The sequence below is a fragment of the Eschrichtius robustus genome, chromosome 16, assembly GCF_028021215.1.
Source record: "Eschrichtius robustus isolate mEscRob2 chromosome 16, mEscRob2.pri, whole genome shotgun sequence".
Classification (NCBI taxonomy): domain Eukaryota; kingdom Metazoa; phylum Chordata; class Mammalia; order Artiodactyla; family Eschrichtiidae; genus Eschrichtius; species Eschrichtius robustus.
In genome coordinates this window covers 16010263-16030201 of record NC_090839.1, presented here as the reverse complement: position 1 = coordinate 16030201, position 19939 = coordinate 16010263, and the positions used below count along the sequence as shown (strand labels likewise).

Below are 19939 nucleotides of genomic sequence, written 5' to 3'. Positions count from 1 at the left end.
AAATCCTGTTACTTTTGTTTGTGGAGCTGAAACCCATTTGTCTTTTATTATTAACCTTTGAGCTCAGTTTGGCCTCTGGTTTTCCCATGTTCTCAATGGTTAAAGAAATAATTGGGTTATTCGGGGGTTTTGACTTCTACTCTCTTTTCCAGATGGATTGCCTGTCTCAACTCATCAGAAATTAAAAGGCGGCCCAGCCCTCGTGGTGAGTATGGGTTATGCGGTTCTGAAAGGTTCACGGGCTCTCTGTCCATCCATTCACCACCTGCCCCTACATGTCCATCGCCCATCCATCCACCCTCCCACAGCCTCGCTGAGCCTGCAATACAGTCGGTTCTGCTGTAACGCAAAACATACATTCCTAAAAACCACAGTGCAGTGCAAAGTCCTGCAGTCAAACACAGAGCTTATGGGGAAAAGATGGTTAGGGGCACAACACCCAAAAAGTGTATCAAAAAAAAAAAAAAGGACGGGGACATAATAAAAAAGGTGGCACAGTCTTATACCTGTAAGATGGTTAAGAAACGCATAGATACTACAATAAATATGGTGCTTTACCTTGAAGACAGCCTGACGCTTGCTTTTGGAAATGAGTGTCAGCAGGTCTGCAGTGTGAGTTACTGCAAAGTGGTGACGGAGGGCTGCCTGAAACGGACGGGTGGGAAGCTGTAACACCAGGTGTGTGTGGGGGGGGTGGGGGCTGAGGGAGGAGGAAGCAAGGAGTATGTTTTGTGCATTCCTAAATGGGTGCAGTTTCCCGAGTTCACCTCGTGTTTCTCGTGGATGAAATCACACCTGAGCAAAGGCGAAGTTTATATTGTGCTCAAATTATTCCAGAATACTTCAATCGCGTTGGAACAAATTTGCGTTTTCAAAACACACACTGCAGCAGAATTGACTGTATGCCAGGATACACAGCATCACACAATCCTGACTCCAGCTTCTCAAGTATTCAAGACATTCCCAAACCTACCCCTCCCCCAACCCCGGGCCACGAGAGCGTAGCTCCTAGGCATGAAGCCAGGGATTTATTTTTTATTGATCAAAAGCTTGCCATGAGCCAAGCACTGATAGTACTAAGTTATCCATATTAACTCATTTAAACCTCATTTAACAATGCTGTGCAAGCTAGGTACTTATTATTAATACCCACTTTCCAGAAGGGGAAACCAAGGCACAGAAAAGTTAAGTAACCCGACCAAGATCACGCTGCTGCTAAGTGGCAGACCTGGGATTTGAACCTGGGAGTCTGGTTCCGGGGTTCATCTACTCTGCCTCTCTGCTACACTGTCTCTGTGTCCCGAGGGGACCTTAGCCTTGCCCAGGGCAGAGCACAGGGATTTGCAGTCCACGCTTTGGGGTCAGGCAGGCCTGGATCTGAATCCTGATTCCCCCCACTCACTGTTTGTAGAGACACATTCTTCACCACTCAGAGCCTGGGTTTCCTTTTTGGTGAAGCAGGAATGAACAATGATAGGCCACCCTTGGTGCTGCTGTAAGTATTAAATGAGATGAATGCCTTAGAACAGAATTTGGTGCAGTCAAGTGCTCAACAAATACTGGTGCTTATAAAACAGAAGCAAACAAATCCCCATCTCCTAGCCCATGGCCACATCTGTCCTGCTTGTCCTTCAGGCACGATGACTGCTAAGTAGCAGAGGTGGGAAAGGGGAAGGGGGTTCTGACCACCCACCCATCCTCCTGGGCCTTTGGTGATGACTGAAGCAGCCGTGACAGGAAGCCACCCTGAGGCCGGGTGCAGTGGCCCTGCCATCGGCTCACACTCTGCTCTCCAGAGCTGTGGGCACCGTGACCCAGACACCCGGGGAGCAGGATGCTGATGACCCAGACACCACAGGACAACAAGGGGCAGAGGGAAGGAGGAGGAGGGGCACCAGCAGCCAGCCTGGAGAGCTTCGCGTGTATGGGGAGGATGCTGAGACCCTGGGTCTGTGATGAAGGAGGCTGGGGAGGGGCGGGGAGGAGAGGCAAGTGTGTGTATGTACTTCTGCACGTAGTCTCCACCTATTACTCATCCAAATTTGTGGGGCATCTCCTGTGGGCCAGGCCCTGTGCTGAGCAGGCACCAAACTCAGTGTCTAGCAGGACAGACAAGACACACATGTGACAAGTAAGACAGACTGCTGGGTGCTGTGGTGGGGGAAGAACAGGCTGTGGAAGCTGCTGATGCAGCCAGAGGAATGGCAGACCTGAGCCATTCCACTTCCCCTGCCCACTCCCAGGACAGACATTGCCAAACAACCTCAACGCTCCTGCCAGGCCCGGACCGCACTTCAGAATCCTTCTCAACACAGCAGCACTCCAGGAAGCCGCTATCAATTAGCTGAAGTTGGCACATGAGATATAGCTTATGTTCTTAGCTGAGATCTGGAGGAAGAATGAGTCAGAGGGTAAGGAGGGAGCAGGGGTAGGAAAGGGAGTGCCAGGTAGAGGGAGCAATGTATGCAAAGATCTGGAGGTGAGACGGAGGGAAGTGTAAGAGGTTCAGTGGTGGAGCAGGGGGCACACAGCTGCGGACTGGGGGAAGCTGGCAGAATCCAGAGGAAATAAAAGTGCTGAGTGACAGACTGTGCAGTTTAGACCAAAAAGGAGACTTGCAGGTATCCAGGCAAGAGTGATGAGTGGCCTCACGGCTGGGGGAGGGGAGGGGAGTGGATGGAGTCAAAGACAACTAGGAGTGAAATGGTAGAGCCCAATCATGGACTGGATACGGAGTGCGAGAGAGCAGGAGGTGTCTGGGAGAGTCGTCTGGTTCGGGCAGCTGGGAGATGGTGGCGCTGTGCACTCAGAAAGCACAGCAGACGCTGCTGCTGTCCCCCACATCCCCCGAGCCTCACCATGTCTGTGCTCAGTGACTTCTAACTGTTGGCACCCTCATTCCTCTGGCCATATTTCTCTGGCCCCCAAGAAATTTCTCTGGTCTCCAGAGCCCTCGTTGCCACAGGAAGGGCAGGAGAGTTAAACATGAACATCCATCAACCAGTAACCGATGAGAGTGGGAGTATAAATACCCCAGCTCCCTGGCCTCCCAGGAAATGACTCTCAGGCACCTGTTCCACACTGACTCCTAGAGTCCCCATCAGGATTAAGCTCCGGATGCCCACAGTGGCAGCTGGCTTCTCAACACACATGTTATTGGATGCCTCCCCTGCCCTCTCTCTCTTATTGGCCCCTCCACCATGGTTTTCCAGAATCACCTTCCAAGTAAACTGCTTGCACTCAAATCCATGTCTTGGGTCTGGTTCTGGGGAACCCAAACTGAAGCAGATGGTCACCAGGGAGTATCTCAGGATTGATGAGGGGTCTGGGGAGGTGCTGTTCTCACGGTCCTTTCTCAGGGGGCTTGAATCCTTGCCCTTTATCTAGGGGAGATGGGCCTGCTTGGGGCGGGGGTGGGAGTGGGAGCTTGGATGGTTGCCCAACCCATAACTGTTCCCTTCCATCCTTAACATACAGAACCAAATTTGCAATCAGGCAGAAAGGGGCATTGGAAAAGAAAACCCCTCCCCAGTCCCAGGGGATAAACCAGGATCGGTCCACCATGCTGAGGCCTGCAGAGGGAAAAGACAGACTCCTTGAGCCACCAAACCATCCTGGAAGCATCCACCTCCAGAAATCTTGACAGACGCAGCCATTAAAGGAGGGAAAGAGTCGAGTAGAATGGTTAAGGGCAGACTCCAAATGCTAGATTTGAATCCCCAAAATTGAAGTCACTTACTGGCTGTGTGACCTTGGGCAAATTAATTAATCTCTTTTGGCTTTCATTTCCTCATCTGTAACATGAGGATATTAACAGTTCCAGGGTTATCAGGTTATTGGGAGAATTAAATGAGTCAATACGTGTAAAAACACTTAGCACAGTGCCCGCACGTAGCAAGTGCTCTGTATAGTGTTAGCTCTACAACATTACTACTGTTAAGCCAGAGCTTCTCAACCTTAACCCAAGAACCACCTGGGGATCTTGTTAGAAGCCTGAGATGAAGCCAAAGCAATCTTGAAAAAAAAAAAAAAACAGAGTTGGAGGAATCAGACTCCCTGACCTCAGACTATACTACAAAGCTACAATAATCAAGACTATATGGTACTGGCACAAAAACCGAAATATAGATCAATGGAACAGGATGGAAAGCCCTGAGATAAACCCACGCACCTGTGGTCAACTAATCTAGGACAAAGGAGGCATGGATATACAATGGAGAAAAGACAGTCTCTTCAATAAGTGATGCTGGGAAAACTGGACAGCTACATGTAAAAGAATGAAATTAGAACACTCCCTAACACCATACACAAAAATAAACTCAAAATGGACTACAGACCTAAATGTAAGACTGGACACTATAAAACTCTTAGAGGAAAACATAGGAAGAACACTCTTCGACATAAATCACAGCAAGATCTTTTATGACCCACCTCCTAGAGTAATGGAAATAAAAACAAAAATAAACAAATGGGACCTAATGAAACTTCAAAGCTTTTGCACAGCAAAGGAAACTATAAACAAGACAAAAAGACAACCCTCAGAATGGGAGAAAACATTTGCAAATGAATCAACGGACAAAGGATTAATCTCCAAAATATATAAACAGCTCATGCAGCTCAATATCAAAAAAACAAACAACCCAATCCAAAAATGGGTGGAAGACCTAAATAGACATTTCTCCAAAGAAGACATACAGATGGCCAAGAGGCACATGAAAAGATGCTCAACATCACTAATTATTAGAGAAATGCAAATCAAAACTACAATGAGGTATCACATCACACCGGTTAGAATGGGCATCATCAGAAAATCTACAAACAATAAATGCTGGAGAGGGTGTGGAGAAAAGGGAACCCTCTTGCGCTGTTGGTGGGAATGTAAACTGATGCAGCCACTGTGGAGAACAGTATGGAGGTTCCTTAAAAAACTAAAAACAGAATTACCATATGACCCTGCAATCCCACTACTGGGCATATACCCAGAGAAAACCATAATTCAAAAAGACACATGCACCCCAATGTTCACTGCAGCACTATTTACAATAGCAAGGTCATGGAAGCAACCTAAATGCCCATCGAAAGACAAATGGATAAAGAAGATGTGGTACATGTATACAATGCAATATTACTCAGCCATAAAAAGGAACGAAACTGGGTCATTTGTAGCGACATGAATGGACCTAGAGACTGTCATACAGAGTGAAGTAAGTCAGAAAGAGAAAAATAAATACCGTATATTAAGGCATATATGTGGAATCTAGAAAAAGAGTACAGATGAACCGGTTTGCAGGGCAGAAATAGAGACACAGATGTAGAGAACAAATGTATGGACACCAAGAGGGTAAAGTGGGGTGGGGGATGAATTGGGAGATTGGGATTGACATATATATATACTAATATGTATAAAATAGGTAACTAGTAAGAACCTGCTGTACAGCACAGGGAACTCCGCTTCACTGTACAGTAGGAACTAACACAACACTGTGAAACAACTATACCCCAATTAAAAAAAAAATCTTTTGAAACTTGTTTAAAAATAAACAAATAAAAATACTACCTTGCTAAATAGCAAAAACAAAAAAAAAAGAAACTTGAGATGATGCATTTCTTTTTATTCTTTTTTTTGGCCATGCCACGTGGCATGCAGGATCTTAGTTCCCCGACCAGGAATCGAACCTGTGCCCCCTGCAGTGGAAGGGTGGATTCTTAACCACTGGACTGCCAGGGAAGTCCCAAGAGATGCTGCATCTCTAACAAGCTCCCACGGGATGCTGCTGGGCCGTGGGCCACACTTTGACTAGCAAGGGCTAAAGCCACTGTAACTGGTATCGTGTAGCCTGGAGCCCAAGCACTGTCACAGGCAGAATGGCCCAACCCTTGTGGGGAGCCCTTGTTCCCCAGCCCTGAGAGCTGGCTGCATGCAGCATTTCCAAAGTTCTCTGTGCCTGCCCTTTGCATCTCTCACCACACTGCTAGTTGCGTGGTCAGTGGAAGGCAGGGTCTCTGAGATGCCCGGCCCAATTGTCTGGCACACTGTAGGTACTACATGAAAATCCACTGTAGGTGCTAAATGAAAACCCCTGTGCCCACTTGCGGGAATAAACACACCCGGCAGCACCAGGGGCTGCAGGCTGGCGGGGGCTCCTCAAACATGCCGGCTCCCTATAAGCCTCAGCTGGGCTGGCAGGAGCCCAGGGGGAGGACGGTCACACCACCTCCTATTTCAGAGCCTGGCATCTGGGTCCTGCCAGTGCCCCAAATACCTCCAGAACAAAGAGGAGGCTGACCACAGCTCGGTGTCCCCACCTGTCCCTTCCACTTCCCTTCCTCACCCAGGTGTTGGGGGAAGGGGGTAGCACCTGGCTGGGCTCCACCAAGACTCAGCCCCTCTTGGGAGAGCAAGGCTCTCCCCTCTCCTGGACGAATCACCCTCCAAAGCACCTGATCCTTCCTCAACTGTCTCAAGACACCCACCGCAAACCTTTTAATAATCATAATCATCACAGCCAACATTTATCCCGTGCTTATCCTGTGCTAAGCACATTCTAGACACAATTATAATGGGGGTGGCTCACTCTATCTACTAGGATGCAACTGGCCACAAGGAGCAAAATACTCAACTTACAGTGGCTGAATCAACAAACAACAATGCCAACAGCTAATAATAATAATGCTTGCTATGTGCCAGCCACTGTTCTAAGTGTTTTACATATACTAACTCATTGAATCCTCACAACAAGTCTATTAGTGATCTGTACTATTATGGACCCCTTTCTATAGATGAAGAAACTGGGACCAGAGAGGTAAAGTAACTTCCCTAAAGCCACACAGCTCTTAAGCAGCAGAAATGAGGCTAAAACCAGGGTTGTCCGACTCCAGAGTCCTGGCTTTGAACACGTCTGTAATATAGCATACTCTCTGGTCCCTTAAATCACATGACAGCAAATGACAACACGAGGCACCTCCTAAGCACCTGTCGTGTGCAGGCATCATCTCATTTCTTCTTCACGACACCCTCCTATGCTGCTCCCCTTGGACAGGTCATGTGGTCTCTCCGAGCCTTCAGCTCCTCTTCTGTAAAATGGGAATATGGGTTTGACCCCCTGCTGTTGTTCATTGCACCATGTTGCCGCCCCCGTGACCTGGTCTTCTGACCTGTCTGCAAGGCCAACAGACGAGATGTTTATCCGCCTCCTTAAAGCTTAGAGGACTAGAGACACGCACAAGGCCATTCAGGGGGTCAGTGGCCAAGCCAGGACTAAGTACCCAGATCTCCTGACCCCCTGAAACTCAGCAGGGACCCACTGCTACCCAGATGCCTAGAAGATCTTCCTCCAAGTTTTGCTGCCTTGCCAAGTTTCTTAGGTTAAAGCAAACATTTGTTCCCTTCTTCTTCGTCCTCCTCCTCTCCCTCTCCCTCCCGCCTGTCCTCCTTCTCGTCTCGCCGCCCTCCGGAAAGTCTCCCTAGGAGGTGGGTGGACCAGCAGCATCCGCCAAGGCAAGGCCATTCAGAGACCGGAGACGCCCCGTTTAGGAGGGGCGGAGGGGGAGAAGGCTTTCAGGCGGCAGAGCCCCCAGCTGCGAGGCAGGGCCAGAAACAGGAGGGGGGCAGAAGGTGGCAGCTGAGCCCCAGCCCCACCCCCCAGAGGCCTGGCTGGGTGTCTGGCCTTGGACAAGCCACTCAGCCAGGACTGTCCAATGGAACTTCCTATGATGACGGAAACGGTCGACGTCTGCACAGTCCGATACAGTTGGTGCTGGACACATGCTGCTACTGAGCACTTGAAATATGGCGAATGCAACAGACGAAAAGAATATTTAATCTTAATTCATTTACATTTAAATAGCCACATTCGTCCAGGGTCTATCACACTGGACAGCAGGGCACTTAACTTTTCCAAGCCCCAGTCTCCCCTTGTGCTTGACAAGGATGGTGATACCCCTGTCCTCCTTGGCCGAGGACGGCTGAGACAATGAAGCGATGGGGTGCTGTGGTACAAGCCCCGGCTGAGAGTCGGGACTCCTGGGTTCCAGACCTATTAACGTGCTGTGTGATCCAGGCCAAGCCCCACAACCTCTCTGAGTGCCCTGGTCATCTGTACAATGAGGAAGTCACTTTGGATCAAAGTTTCCTTGCCAGGGATGGGGTTTAGGAGAATGTAGGAACCTGCTATAGTTACACGAAGTGTGTTTGTATGACTGTGCGTGTAAGAATGAGTGTCTGTGGGAGCTTCCCTGGTGGTCCAGTGGTTGAGAATCCGCCTTCCTATGCAGGAGACGCAGGTTTGATCACTGGCCGGGGAACTAAGATCCCACATGCCTCAGGGCAACTAAACCCGTGCACCACAACTACCGAGCCCAAGCACCTCAACTAGAGAGCCCACGTGTCGCAAACTACAGAGCTCACGTGCAGCAACAAAAGGTCCCGTATGCCGCAACGAAGATCCGCGTGCCACAACTAAGACCTGATGCAGCCAAAAAAATAAGTAAATAAAATTTAAAAAATTTTAAAAAAAAAGTGTTTGTTTGTGTTAGGGTGCATATGTGTATATTTATCAGGGGAAAGCAGGCTCAAAGCTTTCCCAAAATTCTCAGAAGGGTCCATGATTGTTCCAACAATGAGGGCCCCAGTCTAGATTGGTCTTCTCCCAGGGAGCCTTTTAAAAATGGAATTCCCAGGCTCCACTCTCAAGGAGTGTGATTCAGCAGCTTGGACTTGGGGCCCTGAGATCTGTATTTGTAGCAAGTTCCCAGCGATTCTGATGTACAGCTGGGGGAGAGAAACACAGGCAAGGAGCCAGTTGGACCTAATGTTTTATGACTTGATGTGTGTGAAACTCCTCATCAAGCAGTAGTACGTATTTTTAAAAACCACTTGGGATTTAAGGAACTAAGAGAGTAAAGAGGAAATAACAACGATCCTAACAAAACCCCTTCCAACCCCCTTCTTCATTTACTGGCACTGCTTTGCCAGCCACTGTGCCATGTGCTTTATAAATATTAACCCATTTAATCCTCATAACACCCCCTATGAGGTTGGTAGTATTGTCCCCATTTTACAGACGAGGAAACTGAGGCACAGACAGGTGACCTGCTCAGGATCACACAGCCAGTGAGCGGTGGAGCCAGGATTGAGATCTAGACAGTTGGGTACCAGAGTCCATGCTCCATCACACTCCCTCAGAGCATCCTTGCTTCGTCACTTCCTTCTGAGGATGAGGATGACCCAGGAGCCCTGAGTTAGCACCCCTCCCAACCTGAGGCTGACCCAGGGATCCTGGAGGGCGCTGCTCTGTCCCTCCCGCCCCATCCCACGCCCAAGACAACTGCGGGCCCCACACTCACTTGCCCTCAGAGCCGTAGCTGTTCATGCTGTCCTCGATGGACTCGTGGCTGGCCTGGCGCAGCGTCCTGCTGGGCATCTCCACCGCCAGGCCCGTCTCCGTGCTCCTCTGGATCGCCCCCTTCAACCTCCGGCTGTCCCCTTCTGGGCAGAGTGGCCAAGAGAGATGGGGGGAGAGACATGGGGTGGCAGGGGACAGAGAGACCAGTCCTCTGGTTAGTGTTTCAAAGGCTGGTGGAGGCCCAGCTTCGGCCTCTACCATCCCCATCCCCAGTCCATCAACCTCCTCCCACCACCGGCCTCACCTGCACCCACCCTCCCTGGGGCAACCCTGCCCTTTACACCCACCCAACAAACAGAAACCACATGAGTTCTCTTAGCGGGCAGATTCATTTACATGTACTTTTTTTTTTTTAATTGAAGTATAATTGATTTAAAATACTGTGTTAGTTTCAGGTGTACAGCAAAGTGATTCAGTTATTTTTTTTCAGATTATATTCCACTATAGGTTGTTACAAGATACTGAATATAATTCCCTGTGCTATACAGTAAATCTTTGTTGCTTATCTATTTTACGTATTGTAGCTTGTATCTATCTGTTAATCCTATCCTCCTAATTTGTCCCTCCCTCCCTCCCTCTCCAATTTGGTAACCATAAGTCTACGTCTGTGAATCTGTTTCTGTTTTGTATGTAGATTCATTTGTATTATATCTAGATTCCACATATAAGTGATATCATATAGTATTTGTCTTTCTGTCTGACTTCACTTAAGTATAACATTCTCTAGGTCCATCCAACATGTACTGTTTCTTGAATTCACTTCTTCCCTGCAATCTTCTCCAAATCATTTCCCTCCTTCTCTTCAGCTACTATTCACCAAGCACCTACTATGTGTCATATTCTCTGTCAAGTGCTTTTCATGGATTTAGACCAGGGTTTCTCCACCTCAGCACAACTGGCAATGTGGATGCATTATTGCTTAGCTGTCAGGCACTGTCCTGTGCATTGTAGAAGGTCCAACAGTATCCCTGGCCTCTACCCACTAGATGCTAGTAGCACCCTCCCTCCAGTTCAGTCATGGCAGTCAAAAATGTCTCCAGACACTGCCAAATATCCTCTGGGGGGCGGGGAGCAAAAATCACCCCTGACTGAGGACCACCGATTCAGACCACTGGCACCCTGCCCAGGTTTAAATCCTGGATCTCTTTCTACTGGCTGTGAGACCTTGGGCAAATTACTAGTCTCCCTGTGACTCCATTTCCTCTACTGTAAAATGGGAGAGCAGGGTTATTATGAGGACGATGGCCCTCTGCCCTTCTATTCCCTCTCTCTGATCATCCTCTCCCATCAGAAGCTCACACCTTCGCTTCCACTCCGTGATCAAACGTTATCTTATCCAAGCTCTCCTTGATCATCCCCTGGCCCCTCCCACCCCCGGCCCCTCTCCACCCAGCGCCCTGCTTTGGCTTTCTTCCTGACACTTACCACCCCGACATGTTCTACACTACTGGTCTATTGACTAGCTTCCTCCACGCAGAAGGTAAACCCCGTGAGGGCAATGCATTTCACTGTGTAGCATGTTGAAGCCCCAGGGCTGAGAACACAGTCCAGCCATTGTAGGTGCTTAATTAATAACTGCTGGATGAATGGGTGTCTGCCCTGAGACTGGTCTTAATCCTCAGCCGCCCAGGAAGTGGCTGCTCCTGCCCTCCCAGCTTTCGCACCAAGAACTTGGGATTAAGGCACAGAGAGCAAGGGACTGGTCTGTGCCGTAGAGTCAGAAGGCGGGGGTGGGGACGTGCGGCGGCGTTTGACCCTGGGATGGTCTCTTGGCTCCGTGCTCCACATCCTTGTGATCATGGCAAGCTTTACATCTCCCACCACCCTGGAGGGACTGTGGGTTTGCTAGAGGAGGGGGCGGATCTTTAGTGGGACCTTCCCCATCTCCCCACAGAGTCCGGGATGAGCTGACAGACCCCAGGGCCTTCACCAGTGCTCAATGACTGACCCATCAGGGGAGAGAAGTGCCACCCAAACCCCACGATCCTGCTCAGCAAGAGGATGGGAGCTGGGTCTGTGTGCCAGGAAACAGGGCGAGGCCAGGATGCCTCCTACTGGTCTTCTCCTGGCTTCCCTCCTCCCAACTCAACGATGGTGTCCCCTTCCTCCCTGACTTGCAGGCAGACAGACAGACAGACAGACACATGCACACACACGCAGAGATACAGATGCTCTGTGTGTGCTTCTCAGAGAGTGTGCCCACGTTTCTCTCCTACATATATCTGCGTAATTCAGACACAGACGTCCACAAACTCAGAAAATCACACACACACACACACACACACACACGAAAATGTGAAAAGACACAGTATGTTAACGTATGTCTAAGTGTCTATATTTGTGTGTTGCCATGGGTCTCCACACATCTGTCATTCTGTGTTTCTGAGGCTAAATGGGCATGTGTGTCTGGGCATGTGCCAGTCACGTGCAGACACGTGGCCGTAAGAAGTGTACACCAACCCACTCAAGAAAGCACACAGAGAAAACGACACAGCGCGCGTGTATGTGTGTGTATATGTGTGTGTGTCACCCTGGGTATTTCTGAACATGTGGGGGAATGTGCGTGTCCCTGTGTCTGTTTCCCGTCATTCCACACTTTGTTCTTTCCCTAATTTGTATCTGAAGTCCCCCCTCCCAACATTTCTGTTTCTCTGTGTATAGCAGGGTCAGAGGTACAGAAAGACTCAGAAACGCACACATGCTCACTCAGAAACACAGACTCACTCACAGGCACAGAGAGACATCCCTCCAACACACACACACACACACACACACACACACACGCGCGCGCGCGCAGTCACCTCCAAGGACAGCCCCCTCCTTACAGTGGGGATACAGACCCACAACCTGGTTACCCTGTAGGCAGGCTGCAGATACCTTGCCTGGGACCTTCCCCTCCCCACCGAGCCCTGTTCTGGAGCCCCACAGTGGCTCATCCTCACTCAGCAAGGTCTGACACATTTCTCCAGGAAGAAGGAGGACCAAAGCATGACAAACAACTCAGTCCCTAAGGGGGCTGGGCGGGGGGAGGTTTGGACAAGTATGGATCACATCTGTGTAGCACTCGACAGCCCCAAAGCATTTCACATCCAGTACCCGCCGTGGGCCTCAGAAGAGCCCTACCGCAGCACGCAGGTGAGCCTGGCTTTGCAATCAGGTGGCCCAGGCAGAGTCCCAGCTCTGCAGCCAGTAGCTGTGGGACCTCAGGCAAGTCAGGCAGCACCGTGACATGCCACCTTCCCCCCCTCGAGAGTCCCCAATCTGGGGACCACCGCTGTACCCAACCATACCACACAGAGTGCCACCAACTAACCTTGTCCATCCAACCCTTCCTTTTGTCATCTCTTGCTGACTCAGTGATGTCCCCAGAGTGACTGTCCCAATGCTTTCCCATCTCACCTTCTCCCACCCTCACTGGGACCTCCTCCCACCATCTGTCCTCTCTGGGCCTTGAATCTACCACCTCTCCATCTTCTGGCTCCTTCCACCCCTCCTGCAAGCCTACGCAAGGCTTCACTTCCTTCCCCACTCCCTTCAATTAACACACTCCTTCAGAGAACAGCCTCTGGCCACCATATGCCCAACCGCAGGACTGACTACACCAGTCTCCAATGGCGGCTCATGACCATGCACAAGGGCCTTATCTCAGCTTCCAACCCCAGAGTATGGCCCTTCTGCTTACTCAACAAGCATTTACTGGGTGCCTTCATGTCTGGTGGGGAGCCCTCCTGAAGATGTTAAACACACTCCCAAGTGCTGGTCTCCACTGACAATACACACAGGGATGGGAGACCCTGCTTCCGGTCCATAGGAGCCCAGAAACAGGTCCTGGTGTGACCCGCTGCACCGGACAATGTTGATGCTCCGCCCACATCCCCACACGTCTCCCTTCTTCCCACTTTCATGAGGTCCCACCACACTGGCTTCTGAAAGCCACTACAAGCCAACTTTTTTGGGGTCTGTTTTTACATCTTCCTTTGGGCTACTGAGCCCACTTTGTCCCCACACAGGCAGAGGCAGAAGTGCCTGGGAATTTATGGCCCCCAAGCCCCTTAATCAAAGCCTAAATGGAACAAGAGAATGAACCCTCGGGTCCTTTGCCTCAGGTCAGAACAACTCCGGGGCATAACCCAGGCTCACAAGGAAGCCTGCAGGAGGGGCTGAAGCCGCCCTCTGTGGCATCTGCCCAACAGCACATCCCTGCTTGTTTCCTGGGTCCCCAGCCTCCTCGGGGAGCACTTCCTTTGTACGTCACCTGCACACGAATCTCATCTCTGGGCCCTTTTGGGGAAACTTGACCTAAGACACCTGGCTTAGCTGGCATCCTAAGGAAGTCAAGGTTCCAAAAAAGTTGCACAGGTGGGTTCCAGCATCACAGTGGAAATACCATTCCCTCCAAGAAGTGTGGTGATAAAAAGATAAGCTGCACAACAATGCAGGCATGGAAGGGGGCACACTTTCTGAAGGGATAGTTAAGGAATCAAACAAGAGGCTCCTTTGTCCGTGGTTATCCTAAGGCTCCATTGGAGAGGCCTGGAGTTTGAGTCCTGTAAACTTTGGGTACCAACTGTGAGACTGCCCTCAAGGCTTGCCACTGTGATGTACAAGTAAATGGAGTGTGGATGACCTATTTTTGGCTACCCACTCCCACTTGCTGTACCATGTGGGTTCTAAGTCCCTCCTCTCTCAACCTGTGCTGGGAGTGTGTGTGAGTGTGTGTGTGTGAGTGTGTGTGTGTGTGTGTGTGGCAGGGGGTGGGTAGGCATCTGGCAAAAGGTGTGTGGACAACTGGAGTCCCACCCAAACACAGCAACAACTTGGGATACCAACACCAGTGTGTGCCAAGCACACACCTGATGGAGCGTACAGAAGAGGGAGCACGAGTGGGGTGATCCCTGCCTCCATGGAGCTCACAGTTCAGAGGCGGAGGCAGACATTAAACAGATGATCACACTGATTAATCACAAGTGTGTTAAGGGCTTTACGGAGCAAGTAAAAGACGTAATGATAGCACCCACTGGCGGCCCAGTGGGAGGGAGACTAATGTAGGCTACTGACTACTTCATCCTTTGAATGACAGTCACTTCAGATCCCTCCCTTGGCCTCTGTGATAGTGAATTCTAGTAGATCCCCTCCCATCTCTGACCACTGCCGCCATCCCTACACATTAAGCCCTCGCTCTCCAGTCCTTGGGTTCTTCCTCTCTCTCTAGAGCCTTCCCCTCGCTGATTTCATTCCCCTCCCACATGAGGACCGCCCTAAGCAAAGGAATCCTATGCCTCAATCTATAGCCCTTAACTCTGTCAAGACCAATACTTCCAACTGCACTGTGGACAGCGCTACCTGGATGGTGAGCTGGGTCCTTGAACACAGGCTGGCCAAAACTAAACCCATCCCACTTCCCCCGTCAAATCCTCTTATGTTCCCACTTCTCCCAGCCACAGACTCAGAACCCCCGAGGACCTCTCTGACTTTTCGCCCTTTCTCATTAGATGCCAGGTCGTATAAAGTCTTTGCCCTTAACATCTCTTATCTCTCTCCCTTTCTGTCCATTTCCACAGCCAACCACCCTAATTACCCCAAGTCTAAACTATTTTAATAGCCTCCTAACTGGTCTCTCTGCTTCCAACCCACCCACTCAGCAAGTCATTAACAGATTAACTATCTTAAAATACCACTTCAGACCAAGATATTCCCTTCCTAGTAATTTATAAATTCACAAATAGTCAGAAAAGTACACCAAGCTATGCATGAAGAGGTTCCCCACAGCATCATTTACACCAATGAAATGCTGAAATTAACTGTCTGTCAATAGGAGATGGGTTTACTAAGTGACACATCCCCATAATAAAATACTGTGCAAGTGTCAAAAAGAATCATCTAGACCTACAACTACAGTGATATAAAAGATGGCTTCAACATACTGTGAAGTTAAGAAAGCATGTTGCAGGACACCATGTAAAACATAAGACCATTTTTGTAAAGCTATAGATAATGTAGCTTTATCTTTCTCTTCATGCACAGACACAAAATCTGGACAGATATGACCCAGACCATTAATGGGGAATAACTGTAGGGAGAAAGATTGCCTGAGGGTGTGTGTGGAAGATTATTTTTTGTAACTTTAATCTAAGTATAAGATATATACAGAAATGTGCACAAACCTTTAGTGTACAGCTTGATGGATTTTCACAAAGTAAACACACCCATGTAACCAGCAGCCAAATGAAGAAGCAGCATTACCAGGATCCCCAAAACCCACTTGTGCCCAGTCTTCCAGGCTCTGTCTCGCTCCACAAGGGTGGCCACTATCCTGATCTCAAACATCAAATATTTTGCCTGTTTTTAAACTTTATATACAAAGCATGGCCTTCGGCGGGGGCGCGGTGCTGGCTTCTCCTGCTCAGTATTATGTGGACTGTATGAGATCCATCCACATTGTTGTGTGTAGTTGTAGACTGCTTATTATCACTGCTATAAAGTATTCCACTGTATGAACACATCGTTCCACAATCTACTTATCCACTGTACTGCTGACGGGCATCTCATTTTTTTCCAGGTTGGGGCTATTAGAAATAATGCTGTTTTAGTGCATGGCCTTTGGTGAACATTTGTACCTGTGTCTCTCGGAGATATACCTAAGGGCGGAAATATACCTAACGGCTGGGTCATAGGGCAGGCATCTGTTCAGCATTAGCAGATGCTGCCAAATGCTTTTCCAAAGTAGTTGTACCAATTTACACTCCAATCAGCCCATTGGGGAGATTTTATTTCTCTTTTGTAGGCTGCTGTGTCTTCTGAATGTTTTATAGCTAAATGTATTAATTCTAGAACGTAAATGAAGGTAAAATATAAATTTATAAATAAATCATGACTTCATGCCATGATCCTATTTAAAACCTTAGAATAGCTCTCCACTGCCCATCAAATGAGCTACCCCCTTCCCACTCAGGCATTCACGACTCTCCATCACCTGATTCCCTCCCCATCTGCTCCTGGTTCCCCTCTCAGTCTCTGCACTCCAGCCCAGCCAGGCACCTCTTTGCTCCATGTACATCCTCAGTAACCGCCTCATCCCCATTTTCTCTCCTTTACTTTCCTGCCTTACTAACCTTCCCTATCAAAATTCTGACCATACTCCAGAGTTAAGTTTTAAATAACAGTTTATCAGAAACTCGCCAAACTCTTAGGGCTGTTATGAGGATTAAATATAATAAGGTAATGTAATAATATAATGACATTTAATCCTCAGGACATCCTAGATGGGCTGTGGCACACAGTAAGCACTCAATAAGGTGGCTATTATTAATATTATTACCATTGTGCCAGATGCTATGCCAAGTGTTTTACATAGGCATCTTCTCATTTTAATTCTCACAGTAAGTTGTGAGATAGTTCCTACCCCATTTTATAAGGTAAGAAAATGAGGATAAGGAAGGTTAAGTAACTTTCCCAAGGACACACAAAGCTACTAATGGCAGAACTAGAATTCAAGCCCATGTTTTTCTGACTCCAATAATCATGTTTTTAATGAACCACTAAACTAAACTCACTGCACTCTATCACAGAATTTAAATGCCATCTCTTCCACAAACCCTTCTCTGATCAGACTCCTTGAGTCCCAGGGGCACTTTATCTTCACCTTCATTAGGGTATCTATTCCACTGCACCTTGAAACACAGTCCTTGGTCAACCTACTGATTTCCCTGTCTACCGTGTAAGCTCACTCAGCCGTCATTTCCCTTCCGCACCACGGACAGCACCCAGCATTGCCCATCCCACTAACAGCATTTAATTGAATTGCTTTTATTTTTAGGATGTGTCTTCAAGAAAAGTGCAAATTCTCCAGTGAAGAAAACAAGTAAGTCTAATTCAGTTGTCCATAACTGAATACGAATGTGTTTAATGTACCTTCTCCCAAAAGCAAGTATTCATAAGGGAACAGGATAATAAAATGATAATAAATGATTAGATGACATTACTTTTAGCACTTACCCTTTACCAGACACTATTATATACATATAATATTTTTATATATAGTATTTCATATACATGATGTATTAAATTAATGTAAATTATAATATGTAAATTATAACTTTATAAATGTATATTTGTTTACATATGTTTTTATATATGTTTACGCATATATAAAATTTAGCCATAACTCTGAGAGTCAAGTATCATTACCCTAATTTTACAAAAGGGAACCAGGCTCAACGCAGTTCAGCAACTTGCCCAAGGTTACACCAGACAAGAGAGTGCTAGGTTTTAAATCCAGATCTTTGTAAAAAACAGATCTTACACTCTTAACCACTAGAGATCTCAGTAACGTGGTGGTGGAAGGGAGAGGAGGGAAAGAACACTACCATTCTCCACTTCGACATTTCATCCAAAATGAGTCTTTACAGCTTTGTTTTCTAGATGAGGAGCCCAAAGCTGAGAGAGGTTATATGACTTGCTGCAGGTCCCCAGGCTCTAAAATCCCTAACCACGTCACTGACTGGAGTATCATCTCGTTTCTGTGAGTGGCCTCCTCCAGGTCCATATCACAGCCTGTGAAGCCCTCCAGACACAAGAGCTCTGGGTCAGTGGGCTACTTCAAAACAGGGTGATCCCCTGGGGCTCACTGCTTTCCCTTCCCACGGCCACTGCCCTTCTTGTCCCTCCAAGATAAATACTCTGGAGGCTACTGCCTCTTCTTCCTCCATGGTCAGCCTCTTCCTGGCCTAGCTATTCCCAATGACTTCAAGCGTCACATGTCTCCCCTGCCCGGGTCTTAAAACTCATCTGAAAACCAAGGGCTGAGTTGACATGCAGGCACTCAGGCCTCCATAGCCCTGATGCTGCCTTTGGCTGTATCTCCAAGGACAGGCCAAGGAAGCACAAACCCTGAGTGAGAACCCTTTACCTTCCCCCTCTTCTCTCCAGAGCTGTCAATATCTGCCTTCCCTTAAAATCAGAGAAAATTCCTTTTGGAGGGAACTTAGGGGTCGTCTAAACCAAGGCCTTCCTTGTATAGAATGGCAACTGAGATCCAAGAGGGACATGAGGTAATGACCATGTTGGCATTAGGATTCAGGTCTCCTCACTGCCAACCTCTCAGCTCCATTTCACAGTAAACAGCCACTCACAACTATTTCTGAAGCATTCAGGAAGCAGCAAAGCCTAGTGGTTAAAAGCACGGATGATGGAGTCTGATGGCCTGGGTTGTAAAGCTGGCCCCAGTCACATTATTAGTAGTGCTATCTTGGGCCAGTTACTTAACCTCTCTGTGTCTCACTTTCCTCTTCTTCTTCTTCTTCAAAAAAATGGAGAATGTAATTTATGTGCCTCATAGGATGTCTGTGAGGATTAAATTAGTTAATACTTTTTTTTAAAGTACTTAGAATAGGGCCTGGCACATAGTAAGCACTATTTAGTACGTGACATATAAATATTTGTTAGTTAATTAAGTAAACTGTCTCCATGCCTCCTTTGGGGACACAAATTTGAGCCTGCTCTGCATCACCAAGTTCAGAGCTCACATCCCCACCTACTCTTGCCTGGATGACTGTAAGAGTCAATTAACTCAGAGGCTCCCAAGCACCTGCTCAGAGGCTAGTGCGAGTCTGACAGTTTGGAATATGCTAGGAACTTAGTTAAAATACAGATTCCTTGGTCTTCTGTCCTGGGGATTCTGGTTCAGTAGGTCTAGGGTAGGGCTCATGAATCTGCAGTTTTAGAAAATCCCCTGGTAACTCAAGTACTCGGCCAGGTGGTCAGCCCCTACTCTAACTGGTGTCCTCTTCTATCAGTTCTCCACTCTGTGGCCTGCATAAAACCTCCACTGCGGTACCCCACTGCTTGCAGAATAAATTCCAATGGCCTTAACACACACTGCCTTTCTGACCTGGTCCCAAGTTACATTTCCAGTCTTGTTTTCTTCCCCCTCTCCCCAATGTGCTCTACATTCCATTCACACTGAATAATTCAGGTAATTCCAAATATTCCATGTGACTGGCTACTCCAAATGTCTTACCTATCATCCTACATAGGAAATTCTCAGCATTCTCTTCTCTGGAGAAAGATGCTTTTAAAAACAACTGTTTGTTGAAGCATAATATACAAAGTGTACAATTACATAGTATACAACTCTTAAGTATACAGCTTGATGAATATTACGAACTGCACTCATTTACACCAGCACCCGGATCAAGAAACGGAGCATTACCAATGTCCCCAGAAGTCAGTCCCTCATGAGTAGCAGTTACTTCCCCTCCAAGAGCAGCATTATCCTGGCTTCTAACAGCCCAAATTGGTTTTGCCTATTTTGTACTTCTATATACATAGAATCATCTAGTATATACTCTTTAGTATCTGACTTCTTTCACTCAACATTATGTTTGTGAGATTTACCCATGTTGATTGTTTCATTACAGTTCATTCATTCTTGTGGCTTTATTGTCTTACATTGTGTGAATATATCAAAATTATTTTTATTCTTTCTACTGTTGATGAGCATTTGGGTAGTTTCCACTTTGGAGATATTACACATA

The 19939-nt window shown here is 47.8% G+C and overlaps 1 protein-coding gene across 2 annotated transcripts in view; it reads right to left on the bottom strand.

The window, feature by feature from the left end:
* The window catches only part of RIMS4 (regulating synaptic membrane exocytosis 4), a 61204-nt gene that overhangs the window by 11032 nt on the left and 30233 nt on the right, over positions 1–19939 (bottom strand). The window contains exon 2 of one of the 2 annotated variants that reach the window (XM_068524038.1): positions 9346–9487. In XM_068524038.1, the coding sequence (XP_068380139.1) occupies positions 9346–9487 (142 nt within the window). The remainder of the gene's footprint in view (positions 1–9345; positions 9488–19939) is intronic. The other variant, XM_068524037.1, reaches the window with a different exon arrangement.